The following is an 18,646-nucleotide window of genomic DNA, read 5'->3' on the forward strand; positions in this document are numbered from 1 at the left end:
CCTCTTTCTGTTATTAACCCAAGTTATCACTTACTATGTTTTATCTGGGCTGCCCTCAGCTTCAGTTGCCCAGCCTATGTGACTACATTTCTATGTCTCTGCTAACCCAGGCTGCTCTCCTTTGTCCTCTCCTGCACACTCTTCTATTTCATGTCTTTTTCTTCTCCTCCTCTTCCTTTCTCTTCCTGTTCCTCCACCACCTCCTCCTGGTCCTCTTCCTCCTCCTCCTCTTTTTGTTGTGTTAATAGAAGGATAAGGAGAGGGGGGAGATATGGTCTATGGAGGTCGGGGAAAGGGGGTACCTCAGTGGGTCCATCCCTTCCTCCTGAGAGACCAGACATAGGATGGTATAGTATAGAATAGAGTTTATTCAGGGCATGGGGAGGGGGATTAAGAGGGTAGTAGGGCAGAGAGAGAGGAGGCGGGAGAAGAGGAGGAAGAGGAGGAGGGGAAGGGAGGGGAGTAGAAGGGAAGGGGAGAGGAGAGGAGAAGAGAGGAGAGGAGAGGAGAGGAGAGGAGAGGAGAGGAGAGGAGAGGAGAGGAGGAGAGAAGGGAGTAGAGGCTGGCCACAAGTATGTAGAGAGAATGGGGGGAAGGGAATGGGGAGAAAGGGGACAAAGGGGGAAGAGGGTAAAAGCAAGAACAAGAGAGTGAGGAGGGGGGCAAACACTTTTATAGTGTCAGGCAAACCTGGCTGTTGCCAGGGAACTGTAGGGGTGGAGCTTAGACAGAAGGCTAACATATTTCCCTGCTCCTTCCTTTAAGCCCACCTCAACCCCATTTATTTCCCTTCTTCCCATCTATTATTGGCTGCTGGCATCTTTATTCACCAATCATAATCAACTGGGGGCAGAGTCACTCAGTGTCTTACCTGAGGACTCTCTCCTTTGGGGCAAACAGCCTTGAGGGCCCCAAATTAGCATTAGAATACCAGCAGCATTAGCCCAACCCACAACAGCTAGAGGTATGGGAGGGCTATAGGTTGCCAAGACAACCACAGTACTGTGATCCCTATAAGGAAATAGAATGATGAAGCCCATTAATTCTGGAGAAGGGAAGGAATGGAATGGAAAGGAAAGGAAAGGAAAGGAAAGGAAAGGAAAGGAAAGGAAAAAGGAATGGAATGGAAAGGAAAGGAAAGGAAAGGAAAGGGGAAAGGAATGGAAAGGAAAGGAAAGGAAAGGAAAGGAAAGGAAAGGAAAGAAAAGGAATGGAATGTAGAGATTATGTTGGATGCCCTCAGCTTTCACAGCTTTTGTCACCTCCCAGTTCACTTGGAATGAACTTTATCCTACACAGCATCTTCTTCCTTCACTTTAGTAATGGTTTAATATCAGGCTTATTGAAGAATAACCTACATAAATAAACTATGCACACTAAAGTATCATCAGTGAGCTTAATATATACACCCCATGGTTGCCACCACAGTTAAGGGGTGGAACATTTTCATCTCCTAAAGTCCTTTGTACTCGACCCCACCTTCCTTACAACTGATAATAAATCACTGCTTTGATTTCTCTTGTTACATATTAAGATTTGCTTTTTATAGAATTCCATAGAAATGCAGCCATAGAATGAATTGTGCCCAGGTGTTGTCACACTCTGCATTAGCCTGTGAGAATCTTCCATAGTATCTGTAAGTCAGTTTCCATTCCTGTCACCTCATAGCCATTATGTACCTACACACCACAGTGCTTTGCTATTTTTTCACATGTTGGTGGACATTTGGTTTACTTCAAGGTTTAAGGTAAAGCATTAAAAATGCTCTGTACTTATGGCCAAATCTTTATATGGAAGATATTTTCATTTCTGTTGGGAGAAACCTAGAGTTGGACATGTCAGGCCATGTGCTACTTTGAAGGAAGTGGTCGTAACAGCCGTGCTGGTGAGCAGTGAGAGCAGCAGTTGTTCATCTTCCCTGAGACTTGATATCCATGGTGTTTTCATTTTAGCCTCTACAATACATGGATAATACATGGATTGTTAATTCTATTTCCCTGGTGACTTTTGGAGCCAAACACTTTATGTTTAGTGCCATATATTTTCTTTTCTTTCTGTTTTTTTTCTTTTCATTTAGTTATGTTATTTAATTTTTAAAATTTAACAACTACTTCTATTGAACTTTGAGGATTGTTTTTGTTTTTAAGTGTGTCTTTGCATGTGTGTGTGAGTCTGTGTGTGTGTGAAAGTAGGTACTCATAGAATCCAGAAGAGAGCATTTGGTCCCCTGCAGCTGGCGTTCATAGGTAGTTATAAATTGTGTCATAGGTACTGGAAATGGATCGTGGTTCCTCTTCAAGAGCAGTGTGCACGTTACTACTGAGCCATCACTCCAATCCCTCAGCGCTAACTCTCAAGTGGTGACCTCACTTGGTGACATTTTTTCAATATTTGGAGGTTTCTTCCTGCTTATTAGGGCTAATTCTCTTGATGTTAGAGAATCTAATCTAGTGACATGACTTAACACTTTTGAAATGTACTATAGGATGTTTTATTACTCTGAAATGCTTTTAGCTGGTTCCTGTTACATGTGTAGTCGAAAGGAACATATGACCTACTGTTGCTGGGTGAAATGCTTTACAAATGCTGTGTCAGGGATGAAGCTTCTTTGGGATGGGTATGGCTGTGCACCTCTGCAGTCCTGGCACAGAAGACATAGAAGCCAGAGAGGATCTGAGGTTCAAGATCATCCTCTGCTATAGCCTGGAGTCTATATGACCTGTCATAGAAAAGAGGAAGACAGACAGACAGACAGACAGACAGACAGAGAAGAGAGAGAGAGAGAGAGAGACAGAGAGAGAGACAAAGAGAGAGACAGACAGACAGACAGAGAAGAGAGAGAGAAGAAAATATATCTAGATGTTAAGTTTTCACTGATAGTGTTTTTCAAATATTTTTCCAGAGTTTCTGTATGTAGCTTCTTGATTCATGAAAGATCACTGAAATCTCAGCTATAATTGTCTATTTAGGTCTTCCCACTCTGTTTAGTTCTGTCCATTCTTGTTGCATTATTCAGAATTCTATTATTAGATGTATTTAAAAACTTTTTTATTTCTTCATGAATTTTGAATCCTCTCTTATAAGAGTTTAAAAATTTAGGTTATTTCTATTTTTGTCTTAAGCCCTTTAAAAATGTCTTCCTGTTTTCTAGTTTGCATAATTTCAGATGCAAAGCCTATTATCGTTCATCTCTTGTTTCTCTGTGTGTCCTGTGTCTCCTCCTTCCACCACCATTAAAAACAATTTCTTCATTTTGGAACTGTTGGACTGCGATCACACACAGCCTTGTTGAGAACAGCGTACCTCTTTCACTCGCTACTGATATAGTGGATAGAGCTGAGCAGAGACTCCAGCTAACTTCAGTCTCTTCAGAGTTGCTGCACATTGACACCTCCTGTCAGGAGCTGCCTGATTTATGACTAGGACTTGAAGTGCTTGACACAGGCTCGTGAGGGCTTTGGGTAGTCACGTCTGTTGATTCTACCAACTCAGAAGCGATAGTAAAGTCTGACTGCCTAATAGACGTAGGTGTTTCCCCAGATTCTCCATCAAGTTGAGTCTTGTTAGATAAGCACAATAGGCTGTTGGGTTTGTTTTTTTTTTTACTGTAACTTGGAATTAGTCGAAGAATTTCAGCATCTTTTTCATGGACTAGTATATTTTAAAAACCATGAAAACTGTAAATATCCCAGTTAAATTCTGATGACAGTAATAAAAAGAAATTACAGTAATACTTTGTAGTATTTATGGCTTATAAAATAATTTCACAGGCATTTCTCACTTAGCTTTATGATTATTTGCCCTGAGTTTTTTATAGACTTTACCAGAATCAGTAAAATACTTACTGAAGAAAAAAATGAGCATTTAGACTTTTTTCCTTTTGTGTATTTGTATATTTACATATGCGTGTATATGATCAGACGTATGGGGGGCCAGAGGCCAATTCTGGAGTCTTTTTCAATTGCCTCTCATCTTTTTGGTCTCTCTGATATCTATCTCCCTTTCAACCTGCCGGGCTGGGTAGCTAGCCCTCCTCATCCTCCTGGCCTGGTTTCCTCTGGACTAGGATAGGCATGCGCTGCTGTGTCAAACTTTTGATGTGGCTTCTGGGGGCTTGAACTTGGGTCCTCATGCTTACTTACCAAGCTTGTCACCAGCAGGGCCATCTTCCCAGCCCCATTTTTAAAAAATGGAAACAAAATAGAAAGGTGCTTAAAAGTCACAGTGTTTGTCACATGTAAAAATTGTTAGTTTCAAATGCCTTTTATAAATAAAATTAAATGATTGACTGAACTTTTTTTTTATGTTCCTGATCTGTCAAGATTGGAAGTGGATTCATTTTCTATATACCCCTGATATCCCAGCATATTTTTTCCCTTGTGACCTTGTTTTACTTGACTTGACTTGGTATTTTACTTATTTTGTGACAGGTGTCCTCAGGCGAGGGCAGCTGGGCCTGGTGGACCTTATCTTCCAGTACATTCACTGTGATGAGGTGTACGAGGCCGTCAGCGTTCTGAGCAGCATGAACTGGGACACCCTGGGGCAGCAGTGCTTCATCAGCATGAGCACCATTGTGAACCATCTTCTCAGACAGAGGCTCACTCCGGAGAGGGAAGGTAAGACCTCAGTACATTGCATCCGTCGTTTTCAGTATACATGAAATATGTCTGGAGTCAGTTTTAGGATGTTTTGGGGTTATATCATTGGAGACTGAGGAACAAAAGTAAGAATGATGTATTAAACTGAAATGATATCAAAGAATTATTCCTAAATGGTACTACTTCCTGTTTGGTATTTGTCAACACAGAGGACACCTTTTCTGCCTGGGCTTGTGTTGAAACTCAAAGTGTGGTTGTTCATAATTCAGTTTAGTTCATGTATGGATTATGCTCAGATTTCAAGCTTTGATCAGAAATTTCATTTAATCTCTGTCTGCAGACAAAGGGCACCAAGCCAATGTCTTATTCCTCTCTCACATTAAAGAGCGGTCTTTTTCTCTTACATGAGTCCTCCGTTCAGACGGCAGGTCCTTAGAATCCCCCTGCGCGTCAGAATGGCCTGTAGCCTGGGCTTCCCTCCTCTTTTCCATGCTTTGGAACTGTTCTTTGGATGTGCTTGCTCCTCCCCTCTTGATGTGTGTGCTCCTCCCCTCTTGATGTGCTTGCTCCTCCCCTCTTGATGTGACTGCTCCTCCCCTCTTGATGTGACTGCCCCTCCCCTCTTGATGTGTGTGCTCCTCCCCTCTTGATGTGTGTGCTCCTCCCCTCTTGATGTGCTTGCTCCTCCCCTCTTGATGTGACTGCTCCTCCCCTCTTGATGTGTGTTCTCCTCCCCTCTTGATGTGTGTGCTCCTCCCCTCTTGATGTGTGTGCTCCTCCCCTCTTGATGTGTGTGCTCCTCCCCTCTTGATGTGACTGCTCCTCCCCTCTTGATGTGACTGCTCCTCCCCTCTTGATGTGTGTGCTCCTCCCCTCTTGATGTGCTTGCTCCTCCCCTCTTGATGTGCTTGCTCCTCCCCTCTTGATGTGCGTCCCCCTCCCCTCTTGATGTGTGTGCTCCTCCCCTCTTGATGTGTGTGCTCCTTCCGTCTGGGGTTGCCTGCCTGCTTGGATTGCCTCACCTTCTCATATTAATTTTGCCATATAAATCCAAGATGTTTCTTGTTGAGTGGTGAACACTGAGAAATAATAACACATAAGATGTGAACAAGTTTCTGTGTCTCCCAGTTCTCAAGCACGTACTTATAAGTTGTTATTCTTTTATATGATGTGAAATATACCAAAACAGCTAGGGTTTACACACTTACTTCACATTATTTTCTCCTATTAACGTTAGGAAATTATGACTAGAAGGTATTCCTAAATAATACAGGGTGAGAAAATCCAGACAGGTCTATTGCTGGAGAACATTTTTTGTCTTTGTATTTTCACTGGGTTTTAATAGACTTTCTTCATTTTTATTACATTTTCAAAATAAATAATAAGTTGTTGGATAAGATTTTGTAGCTGACCAGTAAGCTTATGAATTTGTAGGAAGTTTATATTATGGACCTTGGCCTAACTCCCAGAATTCCCTTTTAATAAGTGTTTAAGAAATAAGTGAACTTTTTGGAGTAGTCCAAACTCATGTATGGAAATGTCAGTGTTCATACATAAAGAAAGTGCCGACCACAGTACGTGGTCCACTGTGGTACTTTTCAGAACAGAAAGTATAACTTCAAGATTTAGGTGATGGAAAACATTACTATAGTTTTACCTATAGAGTTATCTCACATACTTATTTCTTAATATTGATGAACTTCTCAGGATTGAGTATGTGCATAAAAGTAACAACGAAAACGAAAGACCAGAGCCTCCAAAGTCAGTCTAGGGATCTGTACTCTAAGGAACGAGTCCTTGGGGTACAGTTAAGGAAGGAATATGGAAAGATAAAATACTAAGTTTCACTCAGGACACTGAGAAGTTGTTAGCTCCTTAGTGAATTTATGATATTAAATTGCTAGCTTGCAAGAAAGATTATAGAGAAATATACAAATGGACATTATCAGATTTTTGCCCTATAAAGGGTTGTTCTTCCCGAAGAATCACATTGGGAGATAGGGAAATAAAGCTTTTATGATATTAAATATATATAAAACAAAATCTATACATTCCTGGGTTGTCCAAATATCCTATGCTAAGCAGATATGTGCACTTCCTGCTAGTAACTACAAAATACATTTCTGAAGCACTCAGAATTCCCTGTTGAGATTTATTTTATCTGAATCTAACAAATTTGATATGGTAATTCATTGTCCTTTTATTAGTGAAACCTAGTGTGTTGTTATTTCTAGCCATGTTGGGTCTGTCTTTGAGATCTTCATTTCTGCCTTCAACATCAAGCTGGGCAGCCTAATGAATCCGGAGCTGTGCTGGGAGGTCTGAGTGCTCCGTGTAGGCTTGAATATTTCAGATGTACAGAACATGCTGTCAGGAAAACAAGCAACGGTGAGCGAATCCGGCTTGTTTTCACAATAACAGTGCTAGATTCAATTTTAATCTAAATTGACTGCTGCTTTGAAAGAAAATACCTCCAAAATGCATCCTATTTTACTGTCTAGATTTGAGATTGAAAAATAAAAAAGAAATTACTAAAGCTTAGTCAAGCCTGCAACAATTATTCTGACAAGTTGTTTAATACTTGCAAATCTAAATAGGCCTACAACTAAAGGAGTTCCACTAAATAATGAATTGTTTATTCAACCCAGTGTTGGAAGCAGAAATATTAGAGGGATCTAGCTGTGAACTGCAGTACGTTCATACATACTCATGTTCTCACCGTAAGGTAAGTCGCTGCCAGGTATTTCTGGGTGGAAGCCCAGCCCCACTGGCATATCTTGGTTAAACTCTGAAGTAGACAGAACTCACCTTGTCTCCTAATTTCTTATCTCCTGGCCTCCCTCCTTTATCACAGCCTCTTTCCAATCTTCTCCTATCCCAGGGTGTTTGCTTTCATGAAAGGACAAAGCACAGAACCTTGTTTATGGCAGGATTTAGGCCAAGATAGAGGTTTTCATTGTTCTCCTAAAGTTGCATCACAGACATGTCTTATGCCAATGTGCAAATTTTTAAAATGACGTGCGTGTGTGCGTGTGTGTAGGCCATAGTGAATGTGTGGGGGTCAGAGAGCAGCTTGTGGGCATCAGTTCTGTCTTCTCCCATATGGGTCCTGGGAATGGCACTCAGGTCATCAGGCTTGGCAGCAAATGGCTTTACCTGCTGGCCCTAATTGCTATTTTAAGAAGACATTTCTACTGTGCAGATTTTAATTCCTATTCAGACAGTTTTCCCTTTCTGCCAAAGAGAGCGTTTAAAGTTGAGCATACTGCAAATTGATTTGCTGGAAATACTAGTTTGAACTGTGCTACTTTACTGAGTCACCATTTTAATGACCCCTTTGTGGTGAGAGGTTGGTTCATTATGGATTTCTTCAGTTTTGACAGCTTTTTGTTGCTTAGAGTCATTGTCAGCTTTGTCTCCAGTGAAAGTTTATACACAGGTTTGTTTTGGTACCAGCTGTCATATTTTAATTTCTTCTTTCCTGCAACAAGCTTACGTTCCATCCAAGTTTGGAGAACCTGACTGACTACACACGAGATTCTGTTTCAGTGCTGCTATGCTTGAATTCCACAGCACAGCTTGAGGCAAGCCTTGGAACCTTCTATGCTCCAGCGAGACCGCTTCTGGATACAACTGTTCTGGCATACAGAGACCCGGTTGGCACGTACGCCAGGAGGCTCTTCCACCACTTGCTCAGGTGAATGGTGCTTCTGAACTTCCTGCTGTCAGAGTACACATTTAAAGAGCGTCTTTCACGAGACTCCTCTACAATATGGCTGTTTTCTGACAGCTTTGCTCTTTAAAAGAAAAGCAAATCTTATTAGCCTTTAATTTGTTTTCCTTTTAAGGAAATATTAGATATTTTCTAGTGCCATTTTATCAGCAGAAAAATACTCTACCCTTTAATATGATAGTAAAAACTATCTGTAAAAAAGTGAATATGAAAATGTTAAGAGAATTTGGTCCTTGTTTAAACTGCGCATGGAACTAACTATATGCATGTGCTATGGGCTTTGAGGCAGTTTGGCTCGCTTTCCTTCAATCACTACAGAAGACTCCTCCATTGTCCTTGCACACGATGTGCTAACTTCACTGTAACTCACTTTTCTACACACACACACACACACACACACACACACACACACAGAGTCTTTCAACCATAGGGATTTCTTTTAACAGATTTGATAAAAATATGGCTCTGAGCAAATACTGTAGAAATTGGAGAGAACGATTCACAGAGAAGGATGGAAAGAAGTTGAAAATCTAGATAGAAAGATTAAGGACCCACAAATGCTGTGATAACTAGTTTTAAAATCAGGTAAATGGTTAGTATGAAAGTATGTTCTGGAATGAAAAGGATTGTGATAGTCTGCAGGTGACCTGGCTACCCAAATGTACCAGTTTTGTTTCTTAAGATTGGTGGCATATACTAGGGTCTTGTAAAAACTGCTTCCCTTTCAGTTGTATATGTACACTTACTGTATATATATTCTGTATATATAATGTTTTATCATATAATTTTGAATTCTGTTTACAAAAGGAAGGATTACATGAAGGAATTTAGTTTTAGTTTCACTAAAGTGTACTTGCTATAGTACTGTACAATACGTTCAAAGACTTTAATATATATTCTCTTACTTTTTATCGGAACAACTTTGTAAAGAGTGTATTATGTCATGAAGTAATAGACTCAGGCTTGGATGGTCAGCAGCTTACTTAGATGAATAACAAGTGATTGTGGGCTGGTTCTACAGCTCTTTACTCTTTTCTAGAGACCACTTACTGACACTGGTTGTATAGTTTTCAGACACCACCTTCCAAAATAACTGTGAATTGTCATTAACATAAGAATAGGTTAATGATAGATGTTCGACTATCCCAAAAGAGGGGCGTGCTAAGATTGGTCAAGACGTGAGGGAGGTTTACTGTTACACAGACATTTGTGCTCCATAATTACTTTTATCTCTATTTAAGGCGGTACTTTGAACTCAACACAGCTGTAAGGCCTTTAGAAAAATCATATTTTTGGGAACCAGGAAATGTTAATATATTGCAAGAGTTATTATCTGTAATTGAATCTTGCCTTTTTATCTGAATGTTGTTAGCATATTTCAAGAGAGTCTTTCCTCATCTTAAATGTAGCAGTCTTCATGCACGAGCTTATCCTAAAAATATTGGGGTTAAAGTCACATGTGCTTGAATATAGGACTTTGCTCTTTGTTTTAATTCCTATTTTGTTTTTCTTGTTTCTATGGAAAATTGATGAATTAACCTCTTGCCTAAAGAGCTCAAAAAAGATCAACATGAATAAGAACTTGAAAGTGTCCTGTGTTGTAGCCTCACCATGGTTTTGGCCTCTGACTTCAATGCAGTTACTTGTGTTTTCACAGCCTCTGGCCTAGGGAGCTCATCTTCTATGAATATGAATTTTTCCTTAGTGTTGTTTTAAATTGGGTGTGCTGTGATGGGTGACTCTTGTTGCTGTCACCAGTATTACATTCAGACTTTTCTGTTTGGTCATGTGAGATGTTTCCCTTGGGGGATGCCGACAGGTCCTGTCACGTGTCCCTTGGGGGATGCTGACTGTGTTTCTGCTCTGGATGCTGTGAGTTACACTGAGTTTACTCGTTTCTCCTTCAGCAGTAGCTGCACAGGGCATTGTGAAAGAGAAATGTACGTTAGTAGACACCAAATGGGATAGCCTAAGTTGGAAGCATCCTTTTGTTAATCTGCTACTGAGAAACTTTAGCTAGGGGAGATGAAACTGGTCAAAGACCTTCAGAAAGACAGACAGACAGAGATGAGTGAGAGGATTGCATTGAGTCTTCTGCTCTAGCTGTTTGTTTCTTTCAAACTCTCTGAAAACTTATTACAGAATTAAGGCCGTGTCAGGGCACTTTTCAGCGGAGGAAGAAGGAAGGAGCTCCTGGCAGGTAGAGTTAGCTGACGTCACTTGGGGACTCCGGTGGGTGATGAGAGAGAACTGCTGTGCTCTCTATGCTTGGACCCAGTGCACAGGGTCTGAGGTCACAGGCTGCCTTTGTGCTAACAGGCGAGTGTCTGCATTAAAACAAATGTTTGTATACAGTTCTGCTTTTGTTCCTGTGGAGAGCAGTTCTCCAGCCGTCTCTCCGTGTCTCTTGGCCTTTCTCCAAGTTTAAACATAGCTGAACTGTAAGGTTTATTTCTCAGATCTTGCTTGAGAACTCTTTGTATGTGTTCACAATTGCTGAGTTTTAAGAAGAAATGTCCATTGATAGCACAAATCATGCAATAAAGTGTTTTAATAAAATTAAAGACATAGTCTGATTTGTGAAAACTGTTAAGCAGCAGGACACCTACAAAGGCAAACTGCGTTGCCTGAAATATGCTTAGAAAGTAGTCACTCACCTCTCGTCCCGAGATGGAGCAGCCTCCAGAGCACTTAGCAGGGGCCATTACCAAACAAGAGCTTTCATGGTAAACAGATAGAAGCTGGGGTAGGAGCCAGTGAACGCGGATGGACTGAAGCAGACATTTCACTTGAGCGTGCCCCGCCCCACGTGAAACTAGTTCATTAATGTGGAAGTGGGATGATTTATAGAGTTAATGATTCTCCTAATTAATTTTCTCTTCAAATATAAGGCTACTGTGTTCTGGTGGTGTTAACACGTGGTGACATGAAGGCAGGTGCTTGTGAATAGTAAGCTAAGCTTTAAGGAGAGAACCCTATTGCTTAGAAATAGCAATATAGTATTTGTTACGTTTTGTAGAGGATTGTAAGAATATGTTTGTTTTCCTTTACAATTCCACATGGGAAATTAGAATGAATCGATGTAAATGGGAAGAGACTCGTGGCTGGATGTATGAGAGCAATTACAATGTGGTGTTAGAGCCGATGGCCCTGGTCTTTCGGTCAACTTTGCCGTTTGCGTGGGTAATAGAATGTGGGGCATGTTTGTGGTGGTGGGGTCCGTGCCTAAGCTCGTAGTTAAGGAAGAAGAAAGAGCCATCGTGCACTCTGAATCAAAATAAATCTGATTTCCTTTTGTTTCTCTTTTGGTATTTTTCAAAGCAGCAGCAGCAACAACAAACAAAAACAACACATGGGGCAGGGAAGACAGCACAGTGAAGAACGTGTAGGTCTCAGCACCCACGTCAGGCGGCTGGTGGTCACCCTTAACTCGTGGGATCTGATACCTTCTTCTGACCTCCATGGGCTCAGGCATGCATACAAACAGAAACACATGCACAAAAATAAGAATTCTTCTTATAACTCCTTAGCACACGCTACTGAAGTGAAGCCTGAGATTCCTGCCCACTGGTGCTGCTCATCTGCTCAGGATGTTTGAAAACCAGAGTCTAGATAAGCAGACATACAACTAAACAAACAAACAAACAGTTAAGGGCCAGAGACATGGCTTGCTGCTTAAGAGGACTTGGGTTTGTTTTTTTTTTTTTTCTCCAGAGGACCCACTGATAACTCCAGTTCCAGAGGATTCAATGTCGTCTTCTGACCTGTGTGTAGGAATCAAGCATGTGTGGTGTATAGACTTCTGACCTGTGTAGGAATCAAGCATGTGTGGTGTATAGACTTCTGACCTGTGTGTAGGAATCAAGCATGTGTGGTGTATAGACTTCTGACCTGTGTAGGAATCAAGCATGTGTGGTGTATAGACTTCTGACCTGTGTAGGAATCAAGCATGTGTGGTGTAAGGTGAAACACTTACACAGAAAATGAGTAAATCAAATTAAAATTTAAAAATATTTAGGCTACTCAACTATTAATAGGAAAACAAGTGGGGACTTGAATTTGTTTTTTCCCCTGAGGCTCCTCTGATCTCTGAGACCTCACAATCTTTTTGCTTTAGGCTCATTTGAATCTGTAATGGCAAACTTAAGATCTCTAAAATAAGCTTTTCCTACTTAGTGAGGTCTAGGTTTCCCACGTTCAAGTGGACAGTTAGTTATGGAGATGCTAGTAACGAGTTAGGAAGAATGTCAGTGCCCCTTCAGACCCAGGCGGCAATGCTGTCTGCTAGTTCTAACATTCAGAACCATAGTCATCCTGCACACTAAGTGTAAACTTGTCCCGATAAAACTTATTTATGGCAGTGTTAGGCAATTGAGGATCTTAGGTCATTCAAGGCTGCTCCTCAGAATTAAGCCATTGCTGAACAAATGTTGCCTAATGTCTGCCTGAGGCCCTTTTCTGTTAGCAGACCTGTAGTCAGAACTTCTTAAAGACATAAAGATGTTGATCTGTGTTTACTCCTTCCTTTAGGAAGAAGTGCTTGTTTCCCAAAGGAGGGCATAATCTCGCCTTAAGGTGACGAGACTATGATTTGAGGCCCTAGTGTTCTCTTCATGTGTTATAAGAGTTTTTGGTTTTGAAACTTTTGACATTTATTTTAATTCTCTTCTGTAAATTTTTAGAGATCAGTATGAGTTAAATAAGTTAATTAACATACCTGTTATTTCATCAACGTATTGTTTTCTATAGAGAGGACATTTATACCTATCAAATTAGAAAGATGTAATACATTGCTGTCAATTGTGCTTGCCACGTGGTATGACAGATGATGAAAATTCATGATCTATATCTTCCCTTCCCTTGTGTACCCCCACCCCAGACTTAGCCCTTGGCTCTGAGTAGACTGTCCATGCCAGGGAGACCTCAGTAGGTCCACATGTCCCCTAGACGATCTTTCCCACAGTACCTCTGAGGTGCCGAATTCAAATCTGTATGAGTTGGCTGTTTGGAAATGCCTCCAACAGCCCAGTTGGAGTAGGTGTCTCCCCATTTCAAGTCCCTGCGTGTCCCGGCCTAGGGACATCAGGTTGATTGTATACAGCAGGAGTCAGCTAACCGTAACTTGCCTCCTGGTTTTGTAAATGTAATTCCATTGGAATGCAGCCAAGCCCACTTGTTTCCATAATATCTATGCCTGCTTTCAAGCTATAGCTGTGACAGGGTTGTGTACCCTCAACGTGTCTTTACTCTGATCCTTTACAGAGAAAGTTTGCAAGCCCTGTTACAAAGGAACAGAGGCAGAGACCTACAGTCGTTGGTGCCCCGGGAAGAGGAGACAAATGTTATTTGTAATATGCAGTTAATCACTTCAGAACTAAAAGTCAGTGGGTTGATCCTAAGTCTAAAAAGTTGGGCTACATATAGGAATGGGAAGATAATTAGTTTTTAAAGACTTCTTTTTATTTAATGTATATGAACCTTGTCCCTGCATGTATATCTGTGTAGCACTTGTGTACCTCATGCCTATGGAGGGCAGAAGAGGGTATCAGATTCCCTGAAACTGGAGCTACAGATAGCTGTGAGCCACCTTGCTTCTCAAGTTCCTGAGGAATGCTAGCTTTTGTCTAGCTAGCAGGATTCTCCTGGGGTCCAGGTTGAGCTCCTGGACATGGACATGGGCATGCAGGAGCATGGCGCTTCCTCCTCATCTCAGCTCTTACTGTTTGGGCATCACTGAGCATCTGCTCCTGCTCATGTTTGCAGTGCAAATGTGTAGATCCACTCTTGCTTGTATTGTGCATTCTCTGTTCACTCTACTGGAATATTTATCTCTCTTGTTTGTTTTCACAGTTTTATTCTTACACTTTATAAAAAACAAGTAACCAAATCCTTTACTAATTTCCTCCCCTCCAGCCCTGTCCTTATCCCCACTGCTGCTGTAGAATATTGATCTTTCTTTTCTTAGTTTTGATGTCTCTCATACATTGTAAACATTTTACAAACCTTGATACTTATTTATTTCAGTTCAGTGCATGTTATGCAGTTGTACCTTCAATAGACATTTTAAATGATCTATGTGACTGTGTTTTGTCATCTGTTTGCCACCTTTATCATCCTAGCATTATAAACATTTTCTATAATCAGTCATCTCTGTGACTTTATGCCTCACATTTTATTCTTCCAGTGCTCTAAAAATCATTTAGCATAATGAATAACATAGCCAGTTATCTAATAACAGGTTTATAATATTCTAATGACATCTGAGTTCACTATTATTCCACACTTAAAATTGTGAGACAGCTTTTGACAGCAGTTAGAAAGTTGACCTCATTGGTAGATCTGTGAACTCGTGTGCATGCAAGCCCACAAACTGATATCATAGATAATCCAGATTTCTAGTCTTCTTAACAAACAATAGTAAATCCTAAGTCATTCACTGTTATTGAGGCTACGTTTTTGTATGAGTATGTATGTATATGTGTGTGCAGTAGTGTGCACGAGTGCATGTGTGTTGGTGTGTAGATGGAGGTCTAAGGATGACATCACATGACTTTCTCACTGAGTCTCCACCTTGTATTCTGAGGCAGAGTCTCTTACTGAATCTGGAGCTTGCTGCTGGAGCTACTCTGGCTAGCCAGCTTGTCTAGGGATCTCTGTCCATGAAAACTGGCATGAAAGGCAGGCCCCCAAGCCCACCTAGCTTTTATATGGATTCTGAGCATAGCGATACTTTAACATGTGGTCATCTCTCCATCCTTTCTGATCTCGTTAAACATTTGCTTTGACTTATTCCTATCTAGTTTTACTAATTTTGGATAATTGTTTCCATGCCAATACAGTTAGCTGTCTCATTTGTTAGAAATGATATCCTGGTTAGTTCTTGTCAACTTTACCTGACTCTGGGAAGAGGGACCTTATATGAGGACTTCCTCCATCGATTGGCCGTGAGGTATGTCCATGGAGCATTTCCTGATTAATGATTGATGGGGGAAGGCCCAGCCCACTGTGGGTGGTTCAACCTTGAGCAGGAGGTCCTGGGTTCCATATGAAAGCAAGATGAGCAAGCCAGTAAGCAGCATGTCTCCATGTCTCTACTTCAGCACCGTCTTCAAGTTCTTCCCCTAGGCGCCTACCCTGGCTTCCCTTAACCGTGGACTATTAAGTACAAGCTGAAGCAAACCCTTTCCTCCCCGAGTTGTTTTGGTTAGTGTCTTTTCACAGCAGTAGAGAGGTGAAAAAATACAAGTGGGGACTTACCATACTGCCCAGGCTGTCTCAGAACCAAGTTCAGAAGTGATACAAAGAACTCTTCAGAACGTTCCTATGCTACGAGTTTAAAGTTTTCATATGAACTCTAGGGTTGTTCTAAACAAGTCCCTGAAAGATTTTGATTAGAATATTGTGGATATGTATGTTGATTTTGTGAAAAACAGGTATGTTTGTAATATGTCATTCATTTATTCAAATTCTACTATATAGTTTTTGTCTTGTTTAGTTTTCTTCTAAACATTATATTTAATTTTTTTTCTTTTCTTTTTTTTCGGAGCTGGGGACTGAACCCGGGGCCTTGCACTTGCTAGGCAAGCGCTCTACCACTGAGCTAAATCCCCAACCCCTATATTTAATTTTTATTTCTTGCTATCACTGCTGTATTTTTTCTTCTAATTAAACTTCATAATGGTGATTCTTGGAATATAAGAAACTATTGACACATTGTGTTAATTTTATAGTGTAGAACTCTCTTGGAAATTTAAAATTTACTTCTAGTAATTTCGTAGTTGATTTTGTCTTCCGAGGTGGGCACTGAATTGTCTGTAGACAATCGTCCTGCTCCCTGCAACATGCATTCAGTGTCCTTGTGCAGGGACTAATTATGCTAAGGTGCTTCCGGGGTATTTGTCTCTTCAGTGAGAAAATGCTCCTCTTCTGTAGTTGTGTCTGATGTGCTGCTGTGTTCTGATGCATTTCTGTCTCCATGGAATGCCAATCATGATGCCCCTCTCACTGTATGTTTTCTAAGTTTTTAAATCTATAAATCTAATCTCCCAGTGTCGCTGTTCTTTAAGGACAGTTGTTTATGGACAATAAGCCTCCTTTACATTCCTGGAAGGGACTGCTGCAATGGTTGATCTTCCTTGTTGAGTTGACTGGATTTAGAGTCGCCTAGGAAACGTGCCTCTGGGCATGCTGTGATGGCCTTTTCCAGAGAGCTTTAACTGAGGAGGAAAGACCTATCTTGAATGTGGGCAGCACCATTCCATGCTGGCTGCTAGCATGCCTCTCACTGCTTCCAGACTGTGGACCCAGGGTGGCCATCACCTCACCTCCCTTCCCAACCATAATGGACTGGATCCCATTAAACCTGAGCCTGAATAAACCCTGTGTCCTCAGGTATTGCCAGGCACTTGGTCACCGTACTAAGAAAAGTAACTTAGAAAGATACATTATTGGAAACAGAACATTTGAGTTAAAATCACAGAAACATAATGAACAATTTATGAGTTACCATGAGAACCAAAGTTTTGCTTTTACAAATTAAACCATTTTTGTTAAAAAAAAAAAAAACCTGTGGTCTAGTGACTAAAAAAACTAAGCTTCTTCTAGGTATATCTTCTAATTTGATTCCTAATTACATGAAAACTGCTAAGATTATGGTCAGTGTTGTTTTTCTTTTTTTTTTTTTTTTTTTTTTTTTTTGGAGCTGGGGACCGAACCCAGGGCCTTGCGCTCGCTAGGCAAGCGCTCTACCGCTGAGCTAAATCCCCAACCCCGTTGTTTTTCATTTTTAAAACATCATAGTTAAAAAATATAAGTGAAAATAATTACTATCAACATCTGGATATGCATATGTCTAGTTATATATGTCCATAGTTATATGTTATATATAGTTATATATGTCTATAGTCTAGTTATATATGTCTAGTTATATATGTCTATAGTTATATGTAGTTATATATGTCTATAGTCTAGTTATATATGTCCATAGTTATATATGTCCATAGTTATGTATGTCTATAGTCTAGTTATATATGTCTAATTATATATGTCTAGAAGGCTTTCGACGTGGACAAAGTAATCAACTCTTTGTGAATGTGATTTGTGTTCACAAAACAGAGATCAGAAACCAAACAATTGAGAACCAAGTAATTACACACAAGTAATGGGAGTAATCTAGTGCTCCCCCCACCCCACAGGGAAATACTCAAAATAAAACAGAGAGAAAGGATGTAACTCTAGAAGTTAGGATTCGAAAAGAAATTATCTTGTTAATGTAAGAATATACTATGTGATTAAAGTTGGAAATTATAGGAAAGAGAAATAGAGAATATAAAGTCAGCACTGGAGAAGAGGGAGGGACGATGGGGTTCAGGAGTGATGTGATCAGAAGCTGTTCATGCTGCCTTTGCAGCTGCAATCCAGGGCTTGGGAGGCTGAAACAGGCATGGCCGTGACTTCAGTGCGAGCTACCGCAAGTCCCTGTCTTTCAGGAAGTAATATAATTAATTAAAAACTAATTTTTTAATAATGTCTTCAGAAGAATCTTCTAGAAAACAATATAGTCAAGTAGGTATTTGGAAAACATGTATTAAAGGTTATTCCTATAAAATATTTTAAAGTAAAATATTCCTTGACTTTCTTCTCTTTTTTCGTAAACACTCTTTGTGGCCAGTGGTAGTGCACACTTTTAATCCCAGCACTGGTCAGACTAGCTGGTGCACCTCTGTAAGTTTGATGCTGGCCTGGTCACCATAGGGCGTTCAGACCAGCTGGGCTATATCATGGATACTCAGGGTTATACATGAGCCATTCAGTAGCCATTTTGACCACAGTGTTACTGTTTCTTAGTCCACTGTATATAAATGTTCTGACTTATTCTCATCTATTTTTGCCTATTAATTTTAAGCATTTTGCTTTATTTTCTGTAACTCATGTATAGTTACCCTTGAAAAACTGTAATATTTTATATCTACATGTCTAGGTGATTAAAGTGACTTTGAATTTTAACCCAGATTATTCTTTTCCTTCACTCCATCTTGTCCTGTCATGGAAACACTTTACTAAGACCTACAGGATGGATCTATATTTAATTGACTGACTATGATCCATGACATCTGGATGATTGATGTTTATCATTTGAATGTAGTTCAGATGTTTTTAGGAAGAGCCATGTCTGGGCCGACTGCACTGATTAGTTAGCCTAGTTGGTTCTGCTCAGTAGAACCAGGCGTTCATGGTAACTTAAACGATCACCTTAGTGAAAGACCTACCGCTGGGATGAAAGCTAAGCTGCGGAGAATTATTGAAAAAGGAT

At 40.4% G+C, this 18,646-nt stretch overlaps 1 protein-coding gene across 21 annotated transcripts in view; it reads left to right on the top strand.

Moving 5' to 3' along the window:
• Positions 1-18,646, top strand: part of Wdpcp (WD repeat containing planar cell polarity effector) — a 330,930-nt gene that overhangs the window by 179,309 nt on the left and 132,975 nt on the right. For 15 of the 21 annotated variants that reach the window (XR_010057369.1, XR_010057368.1, XR_010057370.1 and 12 more), the window contains 3 exons: positions 4,431-4,619; positions 7,250-7,326; positions 8,093-8,298. Coding sequence is in view for 18 of the 21 variants with exons in the window: in XM_039092074.2 (XP_038948002.1) it covers positions 4,431-4,619; positions 7,250-7,326; positions 8,093-8,298 (472 nt within the window). In the remaining 3 variants the exon portion in view is untranslated. The other 6 variants (XM_039092078.2, XM_063273249.1, XM_063273248.1 and 3 more) reach the window with 3 other exon arrangements.

Source organism: Rattus norvegicus, chromosome 14, assembly GCF_036323735.1.
Source record: "Rattus norvegicus strain BN/NHsdMcwi chromosome 14, GRCr8, whole genome shotgun sequence".
In the NCBI taxonomy this organism is placed as follows: domain Eukaryota; kingdom Metazoa; phylum Chordata; class Mammalia; order Rodentia; family Muridae; genus Rattus; species Rattus norvegicus.